The following is an 18,698-nucleotide window of genomic DNA, read 5'->3' as shown; positions in this document are numbered from 1 at the left end:
TGAATGCTTGTACAGAAAATTGGTGCTGTCCAAGTAGCTGCTGATGAGAGTAATAAAGGGGTTCATGCGTCCTTATGCAGGAAAAATGTGAATTACTTGTGGCAAGTTCTGCTCTGTGCACGACGTGCCTTCTACAAGATTGAGACACAGATGCCTCTGAATCCTGAGGCGGCCACACTGTGAGTCACATCTTTATGTAGACAGCTTCGTTGGATAAAATAATTCCTGAGAAAATATCATCATGGAAACTATGCCTATTTGGGCACAGCTTTCATGATAAAGGTTTTTCTTCTGAGCTGTCACATTTCATTAGTGTCGCTTTTTCTTTGTTCATCTATGGGCGCTGCATTTGGCACCTTGGAGCATTCATGCAAGCCATGTCAGTTAGTGTAGGCCCTATATTCTCGACACGAAATTGCATTCTTGGTGTTTCTTAGCGTGCTGATATATAGCACTTGTAGTTAACTTGTCTCCATTTTTGCTTACTGTTATTTCTTGGAGTCTGCTTCATGAGTTTCAAATGAGAAACACATTTTTTTTTAACAAAAAAAAAAATAAATTAGGCTCATGTTGTTTTGTTTCTTTCTTTAAAGCAAGCAAAAGAGAATTCACATTAAAAAAATAAAAGTCAACTCTACGAAGCTAGCGGTTGGACCAGGCACCATCATGCTGTGTTGTTTGTATAACTAATGACAGGGCATACAAAAGGCAGATAACCGTTTTGCTCCTTTCTTCATGTATGTTCTAGTTAATGCAGCCTAAAGCCATGCTGATCATTTTTGTAGTTTTTTTGTTATTTGAACAAGAGCAGTGCAGGGTCATCAGTCATCATTTTACTCATGTGGTACTGTTTGTTAAAATATGTTGAGTTCAATACTGTGCTTCTGAAGTTTCACAAGTGTTGTGCTTGCTGTAAAAATTTTTCGTAGTAGTATTCACACTCATTTCATTGTGCAGGTACGAGCAGAACACTGATCAGTTCAAGCTTAAAGTTGCTGAAAGCCTAGCAAGGTGTGAGCAGCGGCTTTATGAAAGCCCCGCCGTGGATGACAGCCATGCCTTGCACTTTCTACCATGGGATGCCACTGTGAAGGAGCGTGTGGCCCATCGTGACATCCTTGACAAGGTCTAATCATTTGAACAGAACCCTGGGTTCTTCAAATATTTTTCTGTCATGCTTTGTGTAGCATGTTTGGTTTTCTGTAATGTTAGATTTTATATACTTTTATTTATTTATCTATTTGAAAGTACTGCAAGTGAGTGATTGTGCCCAGTCTGGAGTTGTTTATTTGAGTGAAAAGAGAGATATGAGTGGACAGAATGAGGCAAACAACAAAATTAGATCAATATTCAAAGGCTCAACAGAATACCATACTGGTTCGATTACAAACTATTCTGCAGCGGACATCAACATGCTGTCCTGTGTCCTGAAATAAAATGCACTGCCACAAACAGAACCTCCATAGGAGATGTTATATTGCAGCTTTGCAGTGAAATTGTGGGACAGAAATATTTGAAAAGGTAGTTTAGTAATTCAAATCCTCAGTAGTTTGTTCTAAAAATGTCTACTTAAAGCTATTCATTTTTGCTAAAATTAGTACAAAAGAATGATTGTTAGTGTGACAAATTCCTCTCATTCTGAGGGGCTTTTATAAACTCTATTTTACCTTTACGTGGTACTGTAGTGTGGAGACAAATGAAACAGGTAATTTTTCTATGGGTTTCCAAGGTCTGAAGTACTTGTGTACCAGTTAAAGGTCCCCTGAAAGCGATCACAAAGAAGGGTAAACAACGCCATAACACTGATAGTTATTGAACCACCCATCGTTCTCCCGCAAAAATTTTCGATCTAGCTTCTGCAATACCAGAGATATCGGCGATTAAAAATGACCCTTCCAATTTTCCCTCTCAACTCGTACGCCGAAGGGAGCCATAAAAAAACAAAGAATACAAGCAAGTTCAAAGCTCCGCCTGCTCCGCCCAGACATACGTCACTTCGACGAACTTCCGGTTGCCGCGCGCTCGCTGCTGGCGTACTCGCGCCAACCCGTCCTCGCTCGCACACGCCTGAGGAGTTCGCCAGTTCGCGCAGCGACGGTTAGTGTAACCGCGAACTCGTGGTTATCCTATGTTACACGGCGGACCAAACCATGGTTGCACCACTAACCGCGGTTACCGCAAACCGAGCTTGACGACCTCGGTTTGCGGCGTTAACCGAGGTTATGACGGCGTCTGTTGACGGAAGCTACTCGTCGGCGCCCGAGTGCGCGAAACGTACAAGCGGGTCTGCTTCACAAAGTTATTCATTTGCCCACTGTATCACGTTTAAAGATCGATGTATAGATTATGGTGCCGCCCGACGTCTTCGATTACGGCCGACAGCGCAGCGACTGCGTACTGAAGCCTTGTCTTGCCTACAGTATCGTTTGAACGGCTTGTTGCTGAGCAGAACGTCAAAAAATACGCGGCCTTAGCTATGAAAGTACACGAGTTTGCAACGCTTGCAGCACGGGATGCCGCGAGCAGGCTGAGGTACGTTACACAATTACCGCGGGGGTGGAACGTGCGAGCGCGGCGAACGCCTGCGCCGTGCGTGACCGTCCCTAGTCGTCGCTAGGCCTACATTGTTTCGCTTCGAAGCCGCGGCGGTCGACGCTTTGGAACATCATCAACGCTGTCGTAAATCATCTACTTATGAAACTGCCTTATAGTGATTCCTATCCTGCCATAGTAAAATAATTATAGGATTAACTCTGCCGACGCATTAATCGCAGAGCTAGTATGAGCAGATCGGATCAGCCGAAATGCACCAGCGGCAGCTGGCTTGAGCAGAAACTAGCTTGTATCACGGCTATCGCTCTTACCAGCAATTTGCTGCTGGTCAGCGATCCTCACGAGGGCTTCATACTTGATATTCGGCTCAGTATTCCAGACGCCAACAAATTTTAGCACGCTTTATTTCGGACATCGGTGCTAACGATCCGCCGTGTCGTTCGCGAATGGTATGCGGGAGGAGGGGCCACAGCGGCGGTGTTTACTTTACGGCGGTCGAGGAGGTGCTGCCATCGTGCGGTGCTTGACCGTGCTGTTGACGCCTCGTCGGACGACACTCCGATACTCCTGAAACCACGTTATATAAATAAGATATTTGTAAATGCAGCTTCGTTCTGCCGATCCCTGCGCCACTTCGGTTGTTGCATTTAATGGGCAATGGCCACCTAACCGATAAGGGCGGCGAGCTGTGTAACAGCCCGCACAGAGTTCGAGCAGCGCACGAGCAGACGACTTTCGCAGCTACCAGAAGTGTATTCGTGACATCATGGTGTCAGTGACCGCAGTGAATGGCAGCTTCTAGTAAGCCTTGCCAGTCAACCGACCCGTGGCGTCACGGGACTAGGAAATAGTTCCATGCGACACCGCCAAGCGACATTCTCTCTGCCCGCGAATTTCAAAAAACGCTGTTTTTAAAAATTAATAATAAATCGCTGGCTTTGTTCCAAGGAGTTATACTTTGCGTTAATGCTCAAAAGGATGTGTTCTACACACTGAACACGTTTATCAGTGGTTTCTTGGGGGCCGTTTCCGTGGACCTTTAATTGCGTTGTTGTGTGAGCTATGTAAGCTTGTAAAGGTGGACTTGGCGCAAGCTGACAGAAGTGGCTGCAAGGCAGATTTTTTCTGAGACACCTATGGAGATTGGAGGACTCAGTAAACGTGATAACATTGGAGCTTGAGTGACACTCCCATCATTATGTGAATGAGATAGTATCATTTATTGTGGAACCAGCAGTCGAAGTTTTTCGGAGCCGAGGCGAGCATGATTCCGGTACCGATAGCTCTCGCCCGTCAATAGCGGGAAGAGCAGAGAGTGCCAGCAATGCGAGATGATGGGTCGGTTTCATGGGGGTGAGGGGCAACAGTGGCGGGCGAGCAGCAGCACGACTGCGCATACTCTCCCCTAGCCGTGGCCTGGCTATAATGCCTCCGCCACCCCTTTCTCCTCGCCTTATCGTAGATGTGGCATAGGAGCCGTGGCGGAGGTGGAGGCTGCTGCCATACTCACTCCGTGCCCTCAGCACAATTGTAAAATGTTTCACCGCTTCTGTAAATTCAGGTAACAGGGATTTACCGCAAACACTATCAAGGTGGTTTCCCTTACATTCAATTTTAATCTGACTTCCATTCTGCATTGTTATTTTGAGTCTTCATTTGAAAACTGCACATAACAAAAACCTGGATGTAACGAAAAGTCGCGGGCATTTCATTACAACCAGGTTCAACTGTATTGAATTTGAAGGAGATGGTGAAGCAGCTTGATGAATAGATAATTCGGTATATATAGAAAATAGCAATATAAAAGCTTATCTGCTGCCTGCTGCCTGGAAGGGAGAATATATTGCACCCACACTAGTGGCGAGCTTCTTGCAGCAACATGTTTCCCAGTGGTGTACTGGCAGCGCATCATGTTCTAAGCACTGCTAAGTCTAACCTGCTTTGCATCGAAATTCCTATAGATGGCGCTTTGGAACTAGGCATTGCATATCATAAGTTTACCCTATTACCTGTACGTGATAAATAGAATATAAAATCATTCATTTAGATTAGTTGTTTTCTACAGTGTATTCGGCAGAGAAGCATGCCATGCAAGAGCTGCTGTTAGGCTTTAGCTAGGTTTACTTCATTGACAATAGTGATGTAGTATGTACAATGGGTGAAAGAGACTGAAGGTGATCCTCAGACACACTCTCATGCAGTTTCACGCCCTCACGGGGTTTCACCGTGATAACAGTGCAAGCAGGGGCCTAATGCCGTACAGTCAGCTTGTCTCCACCCTCGGAAAGTTTTCAAAGAAAGCTATTGAGAGAAGTGCCACTTCAAGGATGCGATACGCAGATCAGTATATCGAACAACTGGTGAAATGTCAGTTCAAGAAAACGGCCTAACTTTTCTATACTTTTGCACAGGATTTTCAGAGGATAAATAAATGTGTGTGTTCGATATAGCCAGTAATTTGTAATATCCAGGTTTAGTTTATTCGGACTGAACTATACTGTTGTTTGTGGTGCATAAAATCAATTCAGTCTCGTTTGGAATGATGTACCTTATAGTAAATTCATTTGATGCTGTTGATGCAGGTTGAAGCTGCTGATGAAGCACAGGAGGAATCTCCTAGCAATGTTGGCCTAAGTTGGGTGAGGCGCGGCTGCATGCAGGTGTTCTCCAAGTCTGCATCTTGATGTGCTGTGGAGTGACTCACCATGCTATTTTTGCCAAACAGGCCATTTCTTGTTAATGTTAGGCCCATGCTGGACGGTGCTTTTCTTGAATTCCTAAGAGCCGCCTTGTGGGTGTTATGTGCATATATGTAAAGCTTCGTTTAGTATAGATGAACCAAGTGAATGGTGTTGTAAAGATACACAATTGGATGGCAGAAAAGCTTCATATTGTCACGTGCTGAGGTTCGGAAGCGATAAGGAGGGGAAAGAGGTGGAAGAAAAAGGAAGAAGCGGAAGCTGGTGAGCCTTGGACTCTCGGTTTCCCCAACTGAGTATAAACGCCTTGTTATGTACTCAGTACGTAACAGTTTGGTGGAGCGTGCGGGTTAGCCCAAGACGGATCCCTCTGACCTTCGACGCAGCCGCCAGCTCGCTGGCTTACCACTGCTGCCCTTGAATATGACTCAAGAAGGCAATGCCCAGCGAGCGCCACTAACGGTGAGCAACTGGCAGCATCATCGCGAGCCCCAGACGTTCACTGGGAAATCTGACGTACGAGCGGGTGAGTTGGTACAATGGATGGGACCCGACTATGAAACTAGCTAATGTTGTATTCTTTTTGGAAGCTGACCCTGGCAATGTTTAATGCTAGAACCCTAGCTAGTGAAGCTAGTTTAGCAGTGCTGTTAGAGGAACTAGAGGGTATGAAATGGGATGTCATAAGGCTTAGTGAAGTTAGGAGGCCGAATGAGGCTTATATTGTACTGAAGGATGGGCGTGTACTATGCTATCGAGGTTTACCGGAGAGGCGAGAACTATGAGTAGGTTTTCTTGTCAATAAGTATATAGCAGGTAATATAGATGAATTTTATAGTATTAATGAGAGGGTGACAGGCATTGTAATTAGGCTTAATAAGCGGTCTAAACTGAAGGTGGTACAAGCCTATGCACCTACATGTAGTTATGATGACCTGGCAGTTGAAAGCTTCTACGAAGATGTAGAATCAGCAATGCGAAAATTAAAGACGCAGTATAAGGTACTAATGGGCGACTACAATGCCAAGGTAGGGAAAAAGCAGGCAGGAGACCAGACAGTAGGTGGCTATGGCATTGGTTCTAGGAATAGCAGTGGGGAGTTACTAGTTGAGTTTGCAGAGCGCAATAACTTAAGAATCATGAATACCTTCTTCAGCAAACGGAAGAACCGGAAATGGACATGAAAAAGTCCTAACGGGGAGACTAAAAATGAAATTGACTTCATACTGTGTTCAACCCCTGCCATTATGCAAGATGTAGAGGTAATCGGGAAACTGCGATGAAATAAGTCCATCAACGAATTAGCGGTGAGGGGGAGGGCAGAAGAGTTCAGGATCTCGCTACAGAATAGATATTCAGCTCTAACTGAGGATGACGACATTACCCTAGAAGAAATAAACAATAATTTCAGAGATAGCATTACTGAGTGCGCTGTAGAAGTAGGCGGTCGGATAGTTAGAGAGGATACCGGTAAGCTGTCTAAAGAGACAAAAGATTTGATTAAGAAATGCCAGAGTATGAAAGCTTCCAATCCAACAGACCAGATAGAATTGGCAGAGATATCAAAGTTAATCAATAAGTGCAAAGTGGCCAATATAAGGAAGTACTATAACATGGAGAAAATTGAGCATGCTGTAAAGAATGGGGGAAGCCTTGAAGCGGTGAAGAAATTGGGCATAGCCATAAATCAGATGTATGCGCTAAGGGACAAGGCGGGCAACATCATCACGAATATGGATAAGATAGTCAAAGTAGCTGTGGAGTTCTATATTGATCTCTACAGTAGCCAAAGTAGTCAGGACCGTAATGAGATTGGCGGTAGGGAAAAACAGTCAGGCGTTACACCAGTGACGAAGGACGAGGCTAAGAATGCAATAGAAACTATGAAAAAGGGGAAAGCAGCTGGAGAGGATCAGATAACTATAGATTTGTTGAAAGACGGGGAGGGGGGGGGGGGGGAGAATATCGGGCTAGAAAAACTGGCCACCCTGTATACGCAGTGCGTGGTGTCATCGACGCTACCGGAACCATGGAAGAACACAAACATTATCCTCATTCATAAGAAAGGGGACGCTAAGGACCTTAAAAATTGCAGACCAATCAGCTTACTCTTTGTTACATATAAGGTATTTACTACGGCAATCGCTAATAGAATCAGGGCAACCTTAGACTGCAGTCAGGCAAAGGATCAAGCAGGTTTTCGGAAACGGTACTCTACTATCGATCATGTCCATACCATCAACCATGTGATAGAAAAATGCTCGGAATATAACTAGCCCTTATACATAGCATTCATTGATTACGAAAAAGCATTTGACTCAGTAGAAACCTCGGCGGTGATGCAGGCATTGTGAAATCAGGAGGTAGACGAGCCGTACGTGAAAGTTCTGGAAGATATATATACTGGCTGCACAGCAACCATAATTCTGCATAAAGAAAGTAACAAAATTCCCATAAAGAAAGGTGTTAGGCAAGGAGACACGATCTCCCCAGTACTATTCATAGCTTGCTTAGAGGAAGTATTCAGAGACTTGGAATGGGAGCAGTGAGGGATAAGGGTAGATGGAGAATACCTCAGTAATCTGCGATTTGCTGATAACATTGCCTTGCTAAGTAACTCAGGAGATGAACTGCAAAGAATGATTGGTGACCTAGACAGGAAAAGTAGAAAGGTAGGCTTGAAAATCAATATGCAGAAGACTAAGGTAATGTTCAAAAGCCTCAGGAAGGAACAGCAATTTACGTTAGGTAGCGAAGCGCTGGAAGTAGTGGGCCAATATGTCTACTTAGGACAAGTAATAACCGCAGATCCGGACCATGAAAAAGAAATAAGAATAAGATTGGGATGGAGCGCATTTGGCAAGCACTCGCAGATTATGACTAGCAGCTTACTGGTATCGCTCAAGAGGAAAGTATACAGCAGTTGCATCTTACCTGTACTCACCTATGGGGCTGAAACCTGGAGGCTAACCAAGAATATTCTACTTAAGTTGAGGACAACGCAGAGGGCTATGGAACGAAACATGGTAGGGGTAACATTAAGAGATAGGAAGCGTGCAGAGTGGGTCAGAGAAATAACTCAAGTTAGAGACATTCTAGTGGAAATTAAGAAGAAGAAATGAGCATGGGCAGGACATGTAGTGCAAAGAGAGGATAACCGATGGTCGCTGAGGGTAACAAACTGGATTCCAAGGGAAGGAAAGCGTAGCAGGGGACGGCAGAAAATTAGGTGGGCGGATGAGGTTAAGAAGTTCGCAGGGGTCAAGTGGATGCAGCTAGCACAGAACTGGGTTAATTGGAGAAATATTGGAGAGGCCTTCGCCCTGCAGTGGGTATATTCAGGCTGATGATGATGATGATGACTGCACTAATCTGGTTTGACAACTATGAAGACACACTGACTAGTTGGGACCGTTTCACGGAGGAAATAAAGAAGTGCTTTGGCGATGAAGCTGCAAAGAAGAAACGCACAGAGCAAACATTGCTCCATCAAGCCCAGATACCTAGTGACGTGTGCCACATATATTGAGTAAATTTTGAAGCTTTGCAGAATGGTGAACCTATGATTGTCTGAAGAAGGTAAAGTTAGGCATCTGCTGAAAGGCATCGCTGAAGGACGGAGCGAACCCACCGTCCACCTAAACTGCTGGTTACGTACGCTTTGCAGGTTTGGTGGACGGCGAGTTTGCTCCGTTTTGGCTCGCCTTTTTTTCGGGCTAGATGGCTCTGTCGACAAGAATGCTCATCATCTCGGCTCATTCATGCTACTGCTATAAATATAAAATTCCACCTAAACTATCATGCTGCAAAGCGTTTTGCTTATGATTGTAATTATGTGCACATTAGAAAAATGGTCTTAAGGAATAGAGTATTCTCATTTTTTTGTCGTAAAGGAGAAATGAAACGGTATAATTAAGAACTAGATTGAATAGCACAGCACCTCGTGATAAAAAAAAAATACAGGATACAGAAAAAGTTCAACTGTCACTTGCGTTCTTCCATGAAATTGCATAGCAAATTTATGCCACTTTAAGCAATCATCAACACTGTCAACAAGCAGAAAACAACTTTATAAGCATTGAGAAGGCTTTGGGTATTACATAAGCTAAAGTGTAACTAAATTCAGCACATATTAAATCGAACTTTTGACTCCTACTTCTTATGAAGAAGCCATAAGCACTTCGATAGAATGACAACATGCGTTCAGTTTTATATTTATTTTTGTATCTTTAGTTTACATAGTGCAAATACATTTTAGTACCTGATGTTTATGAAGTACTTAGGATTGTTTTTAGGAGAATTCGATAAGTATCGAAAATGCGGTAGTTTTTTAAATTTAAGTCGAAGTTGTCCATTCTTTAATAACTTTGAATTTTCGCCAGTTTCAAAATAATATGGAGAAAGAACAAATGTGTCAAGAGCTTTCAATTTTTTCAGGGATAGACAATTAGGTCTGGATAAAATAGAGAAAAAGTTTCAGCTGCTACACTTTATTCAGTCGTGCCAGAATGTAGGGCTGAATATTGACAATTTTCAAAACCAGAACTCTGTTTTATACTTATTTTTTACATTTTACAACAAAATAAGGCAGCACTTTTATGGGCCGCAATATTTCAGAGGAACTGAGAAATCTTGAGAGGGATTTTCATAAAAATCGACGTTTTTTTTTTTTTGAAGATTGGAATCAAATTTTTTCCTTTCTTGCTGTCTTCGAATCTTGGGCGAATCTGGTGCATTGTGAAGAACACACTTAGCGTCTAGAGCTCCCAATTTTGCCTGAGATTGAGGAAATTATCTGAATAATGAACAGAAAAACATTTAATGCTAACAACGTCATGCATCATGTCCGTTTTTAGGTTTGAAAATGGACCTTTTTGTAGCGCATTGCTTCTGGAGCATTGTTTGTGACTTTTTACTGAGTCAACTGCAACAAGAAAGCATATTTTTAACAATTCTCATAATATTAAAAGTTGCATAGATTTAGTGGTTAAAAAAGATAGATGATAAATGTTTAGTACGCTAACAGCAGGTCTCCAAACTTAGAACTTTTTTGAAATGGCCAAAATGGCGTTTTTCATCGGTAATGATACACATTTTTTTTTTTCCGAGAGAACTACACCGTATCTTGCAAAATTAAAGCTCATTTCTTTGTGTCGAAACATTTGCCCACTATATAAAAATTTCATTTAAAACAAAAAATGGTCATGGGACTTAGATTACTGTTCTCATCTGAACACACCCAATACATTCCTGATCAGCCAAGATTATTTGAACTCTACCGCTGACGTGATCAGGCATTGCCATACTTTTGAAACCCTCTAGCTTCGTCGTATCGCCCCTAAATTTGGCCGACTGGCCAACGTCACTTCCATGGCAAGTGTAGATGTTGGTGCTCCCGAGTCAATGGTTGACTTGATTAGCCGGATCGTCTGAGAAGAACTGCTTCGAAACCAGGACTCTCTCTTCCGAGACGAAGACCAATATGAAGGTTTTGCACTGCAGCCAGAGCCCGTGACCCCATCTGCTTCTTTGACTTCAGCTCCAGCTCACACTGCACCTAACTTCGACAACCGGCAACAGTATGGCACTCTCTCTTTCCAATAGCGATTGAGACGAAGGAACACTGGCACAGGCAAAGTCGTTCACTACCAACGTAGACGGGACTACGATTCCCACCCTGATCAAGCTTGTATGCGTTGTACCGCTGACCGGTGGCGCCCACCACCTGTGTGCTACAGCTGTGGAGTGACTGGACATATCTCTCGCTACTGCCGTTGTCGGGGCATGCAGCTGCAAGACTACCGCCCGTGGCCCAATGCTTTTTAATCGCTCGACACTGAAATTAATCATCGCCCAACGTCTTCATCAACTTGGGATGGCTACTACTACAACTCAGTACAGTTGTGCAACGTCTCGCCTGCTTCTGACCGCAGTATGACGCCACCACCCCAATTACAGTGACGTTCACCATCTCCACGGCACCATTCTCCACCTTCGGTAAACTAGGCGACGTTCCTGATGGAGGTGAGGCCGCCGGAGAGTCAGACTTGTCAATACCTCTGCCTGTGCTTATGTTGAAGAATAGACATTAAGTACTCATTGATGGCATTTGCACTATGGCGTTGGTGGATACTGGGGCAACCATGTGTGTTATGAGCTTAGCTTTCAAGAATCGTCTGAGACGCAAAGTGATGTTCAGCATGAATCAAGTGATCGTATTTCATGGTGTTGGCAGTGAATCTTTAATGCCACTTGGTGTGTGCTCTGCAAACGTTGGTGGTCAAGCGTTTTGATCAGAATTCACAGTGTTGTCTCGTTCTATACATGAAGTAATTCTTTGCATAGATTTGTTGCAACTTTGTGGTGCAACTTTAAACTGCTGAACTGGACAAATTTCACTAAACACTATGCTGATGTCAGCTTTTGCGGAGGGCTCTTCTCCTGGTTTAAGAGCATTTTCTGTATTAGAAGACACAGTTGTTCTGTGTTAGAAGACACAGTCTGCTGAGTTCATCCCGTTTGCATCATCGAGAAACTCGTGCGACGATTTTGACGCCGTAGTTAAACATACTGCAATCACCTGCTCAAAAAAGAGTGTCCTGGTTCCCCGTTGCATCATTTCAGTGACTGGAGGCCACACCTCGCTGTGGATAGTGAACTATTCGGAAGAGCCAGCCGTGTTACCTTGTGGCGTGAAACTCGCCCATTTTGAGGAAGGTTCGTCGATTTCTGTTGGTACACTAAGTACCCATGCTCATGAAGAGAAGGCACACCCCAGTGCAGAGTCTCGAGTTCAGGCCATGGTTAATCAGCCTCTGTCCACAACCGAGCGCTGAATTTTGATTGATCTGCTTTCCAAGTATGTGTCCCTTTTCGATTTCTCCCAGGACCAGCTGCCAGCGATTCCAGCATCTCGTGTTCATCATGCAATTGTTACTGCATTCGCTCGCCCGATCAGATGGAGAAGCCTTACCGTGTGTCACCAACCGAACGTCAGCTAATCAATGAATAAGTTCGTGACATGCTTCAACGCGACGTCATCCAGGAACCTTCAAACCTTTGTACGGCTCCTGTTATCCTGGTTAAAAAGAAAGGCAATAAGTGGCAATTTTGTGTTGATTATCGCCAACTTAATGCTGTGGCAAAAAAAGACGTGTATCCCATTCCACGCATCGACGATGCCATCGACTGCCTTCACGTAGCTTCATACTTCTCCTCGGTTGATTTGAGATCAGGCTACTGACAGATGCCAATGCACCCGACCGACAAAGAAAAGACAGCATTTGTGACACTCGACAGTCTTTATGAGTTTTAACGTAATGCCATTTAGATTATGCAATGCGCCTGCCACATTTGAACGTTTCATGGACACCATTCTTCTCGGACTAATGTGGAAAATTTGTTTATGCTGTCTGGATGATGTTGTGATATCTGGCAAGACATTTCATGAGCATAACAGCTGCCTTGCCATTGTTCCTGATTGCATTGAAAGAGCCAGCCTCATACTCAACTCGAGGAAATGCCATTTCAGTGAACGCCAGACACTTTTCCTTGGCCACTTGGTTGATAAAGATGATGTTCGGCTGGATCCCTAAAAGATTGAGGGTGTAGCAACTCTGAACGCACCTTTGAGCAAATGGGCATCAACCTCTTGGGCCCTTTTCCATGGTCTTCTAACGGTAACCGATGGATCATTGTGTGTGTCGACCACCTCACCCAATACTCTGAGACAGCTGCAGTACCGTCAGCCACTGCTTCCAAGGTATCCAAATTTCTTCTGCGGTTTCTCATTCTTTGACATGGTCCACCTCAAGTTCTAATCAGTGACCTTGGACGAAAGTTTACTGCCGATGTTATTGAAGAACTTCTTTGCCTCTGTGCATGTGGTTTTCGTCATTCAGCGCCATGCCACCCCTAAACGAACGGCCTCGTTGAATGCACCAACCGCACTCTAACCACTATGCTGGCAATGTACGTTGATTTCGACCATAAGAACTGGGATGACATCCTCCCTTTTATCATGTATGCATATAATACCGCGCAACATGAGACTACTGGCTACAGTCCGTTCTACCTCCTCTCCGCTCATGTTCTCTGCAGCTGTCTGGATACCCTCCTATCTTTCACCTTCCACGACGACCCTTCTACCGCCGCTACTCTCTGTTGAGCTGAAGAAGCTCGCCGTCTTGCTCATCTTTGCATTATTGAAGCACACGCTCGCTCCAAGGAACATTAAGACAACTGACGCTTGCGTGTGCTATGCACCTGGTGATTTAGTGTGGCTGTGGACGCTGCTGCGCAAGCATGGGTTATCGCAGAAGCTCCTGTGCCACTGTACTGGCCCTTTTGTTATCTTGGAGTGTCTGAGTGACTGAGTGAGTGAGATGAAGACCCCAAACTGTTACGTAATGAGTGCGTACTGAGTATGTAACAAAGCGTTCATTCTCAGTTGGGGAAACCGAGAGTCCAAGGCTCACCAGCTTCCGCTTCCTTTTTGTCCTCCTCTTTGCTTCCGAACCTTAGCACGTGACAATATGCTTTTAGGTTTTCCTGCAATGTGAATTTCAAATTTGTTGCCGTTCCTTTTCCAGGGCAATGCATGCGAAGCTCAATGACATGCAGTTGCTGCTCAAGGGTGCTGTAAAAGGATAGATTTTCTAAAATAAAAAATAGCTTTTGTGTATAATGTAATTTAATTATTATAGATACTGCATTTTCTTGTTGGTCTGGTTGAGTGTAAAATATGGATGTTGATATCAGTGGTAATTTTGATCTTCCGCATGGCTACCACTTGTTTAATAAAGCAGTTTTCTGAATTATAAGCATTCTCAAATCCAATGCAGTTGTTCTATTTATAGCTAGATACACGTATGTTTGGAGTATCCATGAGCTGTTATGCTCAAGAACCTGTATGTGCAGTAAAATTTACTCATTGTTCATATTTTGAGTACCATCTTGGGTAGTGTGTCTTTAATAGCACTATGCAGAAAAGGCGGAGGCTCTGAATAAGTGCACATAAAGGGACCAGGAAATGTCATTTACCGAGGTTGAGTAACGCAGATGAACGATTCATCACTCGTTACTACATCGCGAGAATTCTTTAACTATCTTTATTAGCACTGGACACCGGAGATAGCGGCCACTAAAAATGATGTTCCTCCTTTCTTCCAACTTAAGCACTCTAAAACACGAGAAAAAAAATTTAAAAAGCAGCTTGGGGACTGCGCCCTGCCCATAAATATGCCATCGATTGACGTTTGGTCTGCTGACTTTCAATTATTGTGCTTGTTTTCATGAGCATGGGGTTTCTGCCTTTGCACATTCATTGCCTTTCTCTTCCTTCACATTTGCGTTGTCCACAATAATGGACCCGAAACATTTGACAGAAATATGCGACTGCAGTTGGTTGGAACCACGTGTGTGAAGGCATTAACCTCGCTCATGTACACCCAAAGGGCTCAAGTAGCAACATGAGCAGACGACTTTCGCAGCTCTAGGAAGTGTGCTTGTGACGTCATAGTCACCGTGGCAGCAGTGAATGGCAGCCTCTGGTGGCCTGTCACTCACCACGAATTCATGATAATCGTGATGTAAACATTGTTCGAGAATAGTTCCAAAATCCACCACTACACGCTGTGGAACCTTCCCGCGAATTTAAAAAAAGAAACAACATGGTTTTTTAAAAAAAGTAAATCGCTGGCTCCATTCTAGAAGTTTTCTTTGAGCTATGCTCAAAAGCATTCATTCTACATCCTGAACACATTTAACAGCTACCTTTGAACCCAATTCCTGGTCCCTATTTAGATTAGCTGTCGGCTTAAAATTGAATTTACAGGGAACTGAATACGACTTCTGCACATGTACAAATTATATTTCCAGAATATACTGAAAAGCTGGACTGGCTGATTGCAGTATAGTGCTGCCTTTGGCTTTGGTTGGGCTCTTTTGCTGTTTTATTGCAGTCCTTTTAACAGAGAAGATATGAAACTGATGTTCAGGCTGACTTGAGTTGTCTTGGCAGGCTGGAAAGCAATGCTAGGTGTCTGCGTATAGAAGTGTTTTATCTGCTTCAGCATTTTGCCTGCTCCTGTTCATCTTGATAGTACTGCCTAATGAAATTGTTCTGCTTCACAAGAGAACTTTTATGATTGTGACCTTGTGCCTACTCCTATACAGTCGAGATGCTCTGTCGTCATGCCAAAATACCGTTGCTGGGGAAGGATTGTACGTGCCAGTGCTGATATTTGAAAGCCCTGCCAATTGCGATGATGTGCTCAAATCTTCTCATCAGGCTTCTGTTCTGATGCTATCGAGTTTGCACTTACAAAGCATGACCAGCTCTTACCCTCCTACTACTGACTTATTGCTAATCTTTCCAGTCTTCATCATTTCATATGATTCCCACTCCTTCTTGGCCTGTCATATGACTGAAACACTAAACACCTTTAGGTCATTCGTTCATGAAGATGCCTTTTGATGATTTCCTCACTTTTTCCTGATTGCGTTTGGAATGCTGTGTTCAAGTTCTTAATGATTTTCTAAGGCCTCGACGAAAGAGCCTCATAAATGACAGCTTGAATTGTCATTGCTGGAAGTCTACAGCCTAACTTACATGTCTTGGGATGCTAACTATTGCTTCTCCCTCTGATGCACCTGTGTATATGTAAATACAACTAAAGACATGCATGTAGAGACTTCTCTTGTCCTTGTCATCCCTGTCTTGTTCAGGTTCTTTGAAAACAGAGATGACAAAAACCATCCTTTTGAAGGTGTGGGACTGTGTTGTTTTGTATGCAGCACGTAAGTGACATGTTAGTATCAATGTGCAAATGCTGCAAGTTGTTAGACTACCTTACAGTGAAATGTTCTGGCCATTATTGCCATATCTCAAGTGTGTATACTTTTTCAGTACCACATATTAGCACATCACCTGGAGGTGAGGCCACATAAAATTTATTTTTTATAGTGTGGGTCTTCATGATTGTTTCAGTGAGACCAGGCATTGTAGACATAGAAAGTAAGTAAATAACTTATCATGGATGGTCTGTATATTCCTTCCTTGTCTGGTTTCTCAGGAAGCAGGTTTGTGAAAATAGTATTAAAATTGAACAGTGAATGGAATATTCTTCTATTCTGTTCACTGGACCATTTAAGTAATGCACATTTTAAATTATTCAAACAAATTTGATTTTATTCTCAAGATCCTCAAATACTTTTTTGAATTAGGCATGGCATAGTTTTTTTAGACAACTGCTGCATTTGATCTGCTTAGGATCGAGTGGTCAGTGCCGCGGTGTGGCTTATTCATGACAGGCCATTAATAATGCTTGTACAGGGCCTCCAAGTGTGAATGACACGGTAAGGCTCAGCCAGCTTTAGCGAACCCTGCCCTGATGCTTGAACTCTGAGGGTGTAGCTCATATGTAGTTCTTGTCCATTTCATATATTGAGATGCTTACCCACTGTTTATCCGTTATCATCATCAGTATAGTGAAACATTATTTTTCTCTCTGTGAAATGAAACACAAAGAAAAGGCACAGTGAGGGTGGGAAGATGGGATTTGTGACACCACAGAACAGAATAAACATGAATTGGGAAAGAAGCCTTGGTATGCTAGGCAGTGGTTCGACAAGAGGACTTTTTTTCACCGGGGCAAATTTGATAACCATTGGCGGGGGTTACATAAGGCCCTTACTCCGAGGAGGAAGGAGCGGTGAGGGGGTGAGATTGTGGAGTGGAGAGAACGGCAAGGCGGGGAAAAATGTTATCCAGTCATGGAGGCTGAGACAGGTGGCATGGGAAGGCTTAACCTAAAGAACTGAAAAAATATAAAAGCACAGCAGCACAGCCTAAGCAAGTACTGTAGAACCAAGAACAAGATGACCGTAATACACTTGGCTATGTACTATGTACCTCTTAGTGGAAATCGGTGGTGGGTCATATGATAGCTCTAGCGTTGGTTTCAAAAGTTGTAATGCCATGCAGCAGCGCTGCCACTAGCACTTCACTGTTTTGCACTATTAATAATTTTTTATGAATATCCATAAATATGCTCTATTTGTATTCGATTCGGTTTCCAGCTGCATTATTCATACTCATTTCAGTTTTGAAAAAGCTCTATTCACACACCCCTACTGTCGTGATATTTTGGATGGGAAGCAGCGAACAGCCGCTCTTCTCTTGCTGTAGAAAGCTTATGTGTAATTGATTTTTGATGGTGGCCCACACTCCAGTAGCCAACTGTTATGCGCAGACATGATGCATTTTGATTCCTTGTTATTGTTCCAGAATATGTTTTGCTTTATGCTTGAAGCATGACTTCTGCAACTTTTAATCATGCCCCGCCGGGGTGCATAAATTCTGGTGTTAAGTGTAGCTTGCGTTCAGGCCAGTTTGTTGATAGAAGTTTTTGCAGGCGCTGCACAATCTCTCCTTAGCCTGCAAATGCTTCTGGTGTTAATTCTGTGAGTATATGACTATTTGTGATGATGGACTTTGACTAAGGTGTTATGGTGCGCTGTGTTACTTTATGAATTCGATAATGTTGACACAGTGATAATAATGCCTATTGGGGCAAGCTTTGTTATCAGCTATTTGCTACAAGATAGTGCAATTCAGAAAGTAGAGGTGGATATGTGTGCTTGAAGTGTGTTTGTAGCAACCCTTACATTCTGACTGTGATGCATTGTTTGTGCTGTTTTTCTAAACTGCTTTCATTGCTTATATTTCAGCTGTATTTTGCAGTAGCCTTGGTATACATAGTACTAGAGATGCAAGTATTTATGATGCAGAATGAAAGCTTCAGTCATGCCTGAAGCCCAGCAGATGCACATTTGGCGGTGCTGTTACTTTTGAGAATACATTGGTGCCACATCAACAATTTTATCCTTGAGCCATGGAATCTTTTCCAAACATTTCAGTGTTTGGCACCTGCACTACTAAATATCTTAGAGCATTCACATTTGTTACAAGACAGACTGAGCAGAGGCAGGGCATGAACCACAGTCGCCATGCCTAGGTGTATTCTTGCACAGTGTACATATTAGTTTTTCATGTATGGATAACTGTAGTGCTAAGTACCAAGGGCTCTTTCAAAAGCAGGAACAGCAGAAGTGTCTGTTGGGTGAGTTTGTTCACACTGTTGTGTTGCTCTATGAAATTTTTTTTCCTGGCAGCAAAGTTTTTTATTGAAAGAACTGCACACATGTGCATGCATTTCATAGTGTATATAGATAGAACAGTGCTTTAGATTATTTTGTGAAAAACCAACCTGTGTTAGTCTGCCTACAGCTGTTAAATATGGGAAAAGACACCAGATTTTGCACATAAATACATTTGATGCTGGCTTTTGTACGTGTTTCTTGAGATGTTGCTTGTTCTTGCTATTGAAGGCTAGAAATAAAGGTTTAGTCACACTTCTGGCCTTCAGCGGCCTGTTACCTTCT

At 43.3% G+C, this 18,698-nt stretch overlaps 1 protein-coding gene across 3 annotated transcripts in view; it reads left to right on the top strand.

Annotated features, from left to right (window-relative positions):
- peo (ubiquitin E2 variant domain-containing protein pendolino) overlaps positions 1 to 18,600 on the top strand; it is a 37,433-nt gene extending 18,833 nt beyond the window's left edge. For 2 of the 3 annotated variants that reach the window (XM_084590178.1, XM_084590179.1), the window contains exons 7-9: positions 81 to 179; positions 958 to 1,126; positions 5,136 to 18,600. In XM_084590178.1, the coding sequence (XP_084446304.1) occupies positions 81 to 179; positions 958 to 1,126; positions 5,136 to 5,237 (370 nt within the window). In that variant the 3' untranslated portion in view covers positions 5,238 to 18,600. The remainder of the gene's footprint in view (positions 1 to 80; positions 180 to 957; positions 1,127 to 5,135) is intronic. The other variant, XM_084590180.1, reaches the window with a different exon arrangement.
- The last annotated feature ends 98 nt before the right edge of the window (positions 18,601 to 18,698 follow it).

This window comes from Amblyomma maculatum, chromosome 1 (assembly GCF_055883805.1).
Source record: "Amblyomma maculatum isolate TAMU_Amacu chromosome 1, ASM5588380v1, whole genome shotgun sequence".
Lineage (NCBI taxonomy): Eukaryota > Metazoa > Arthropoda > Arachnida > Ixodida > Ixodidae > Amblyomma > Amblyomma maculatum.
This window is presented reverse-complemented; position numbering and strand designations above follow the sequence as displayed.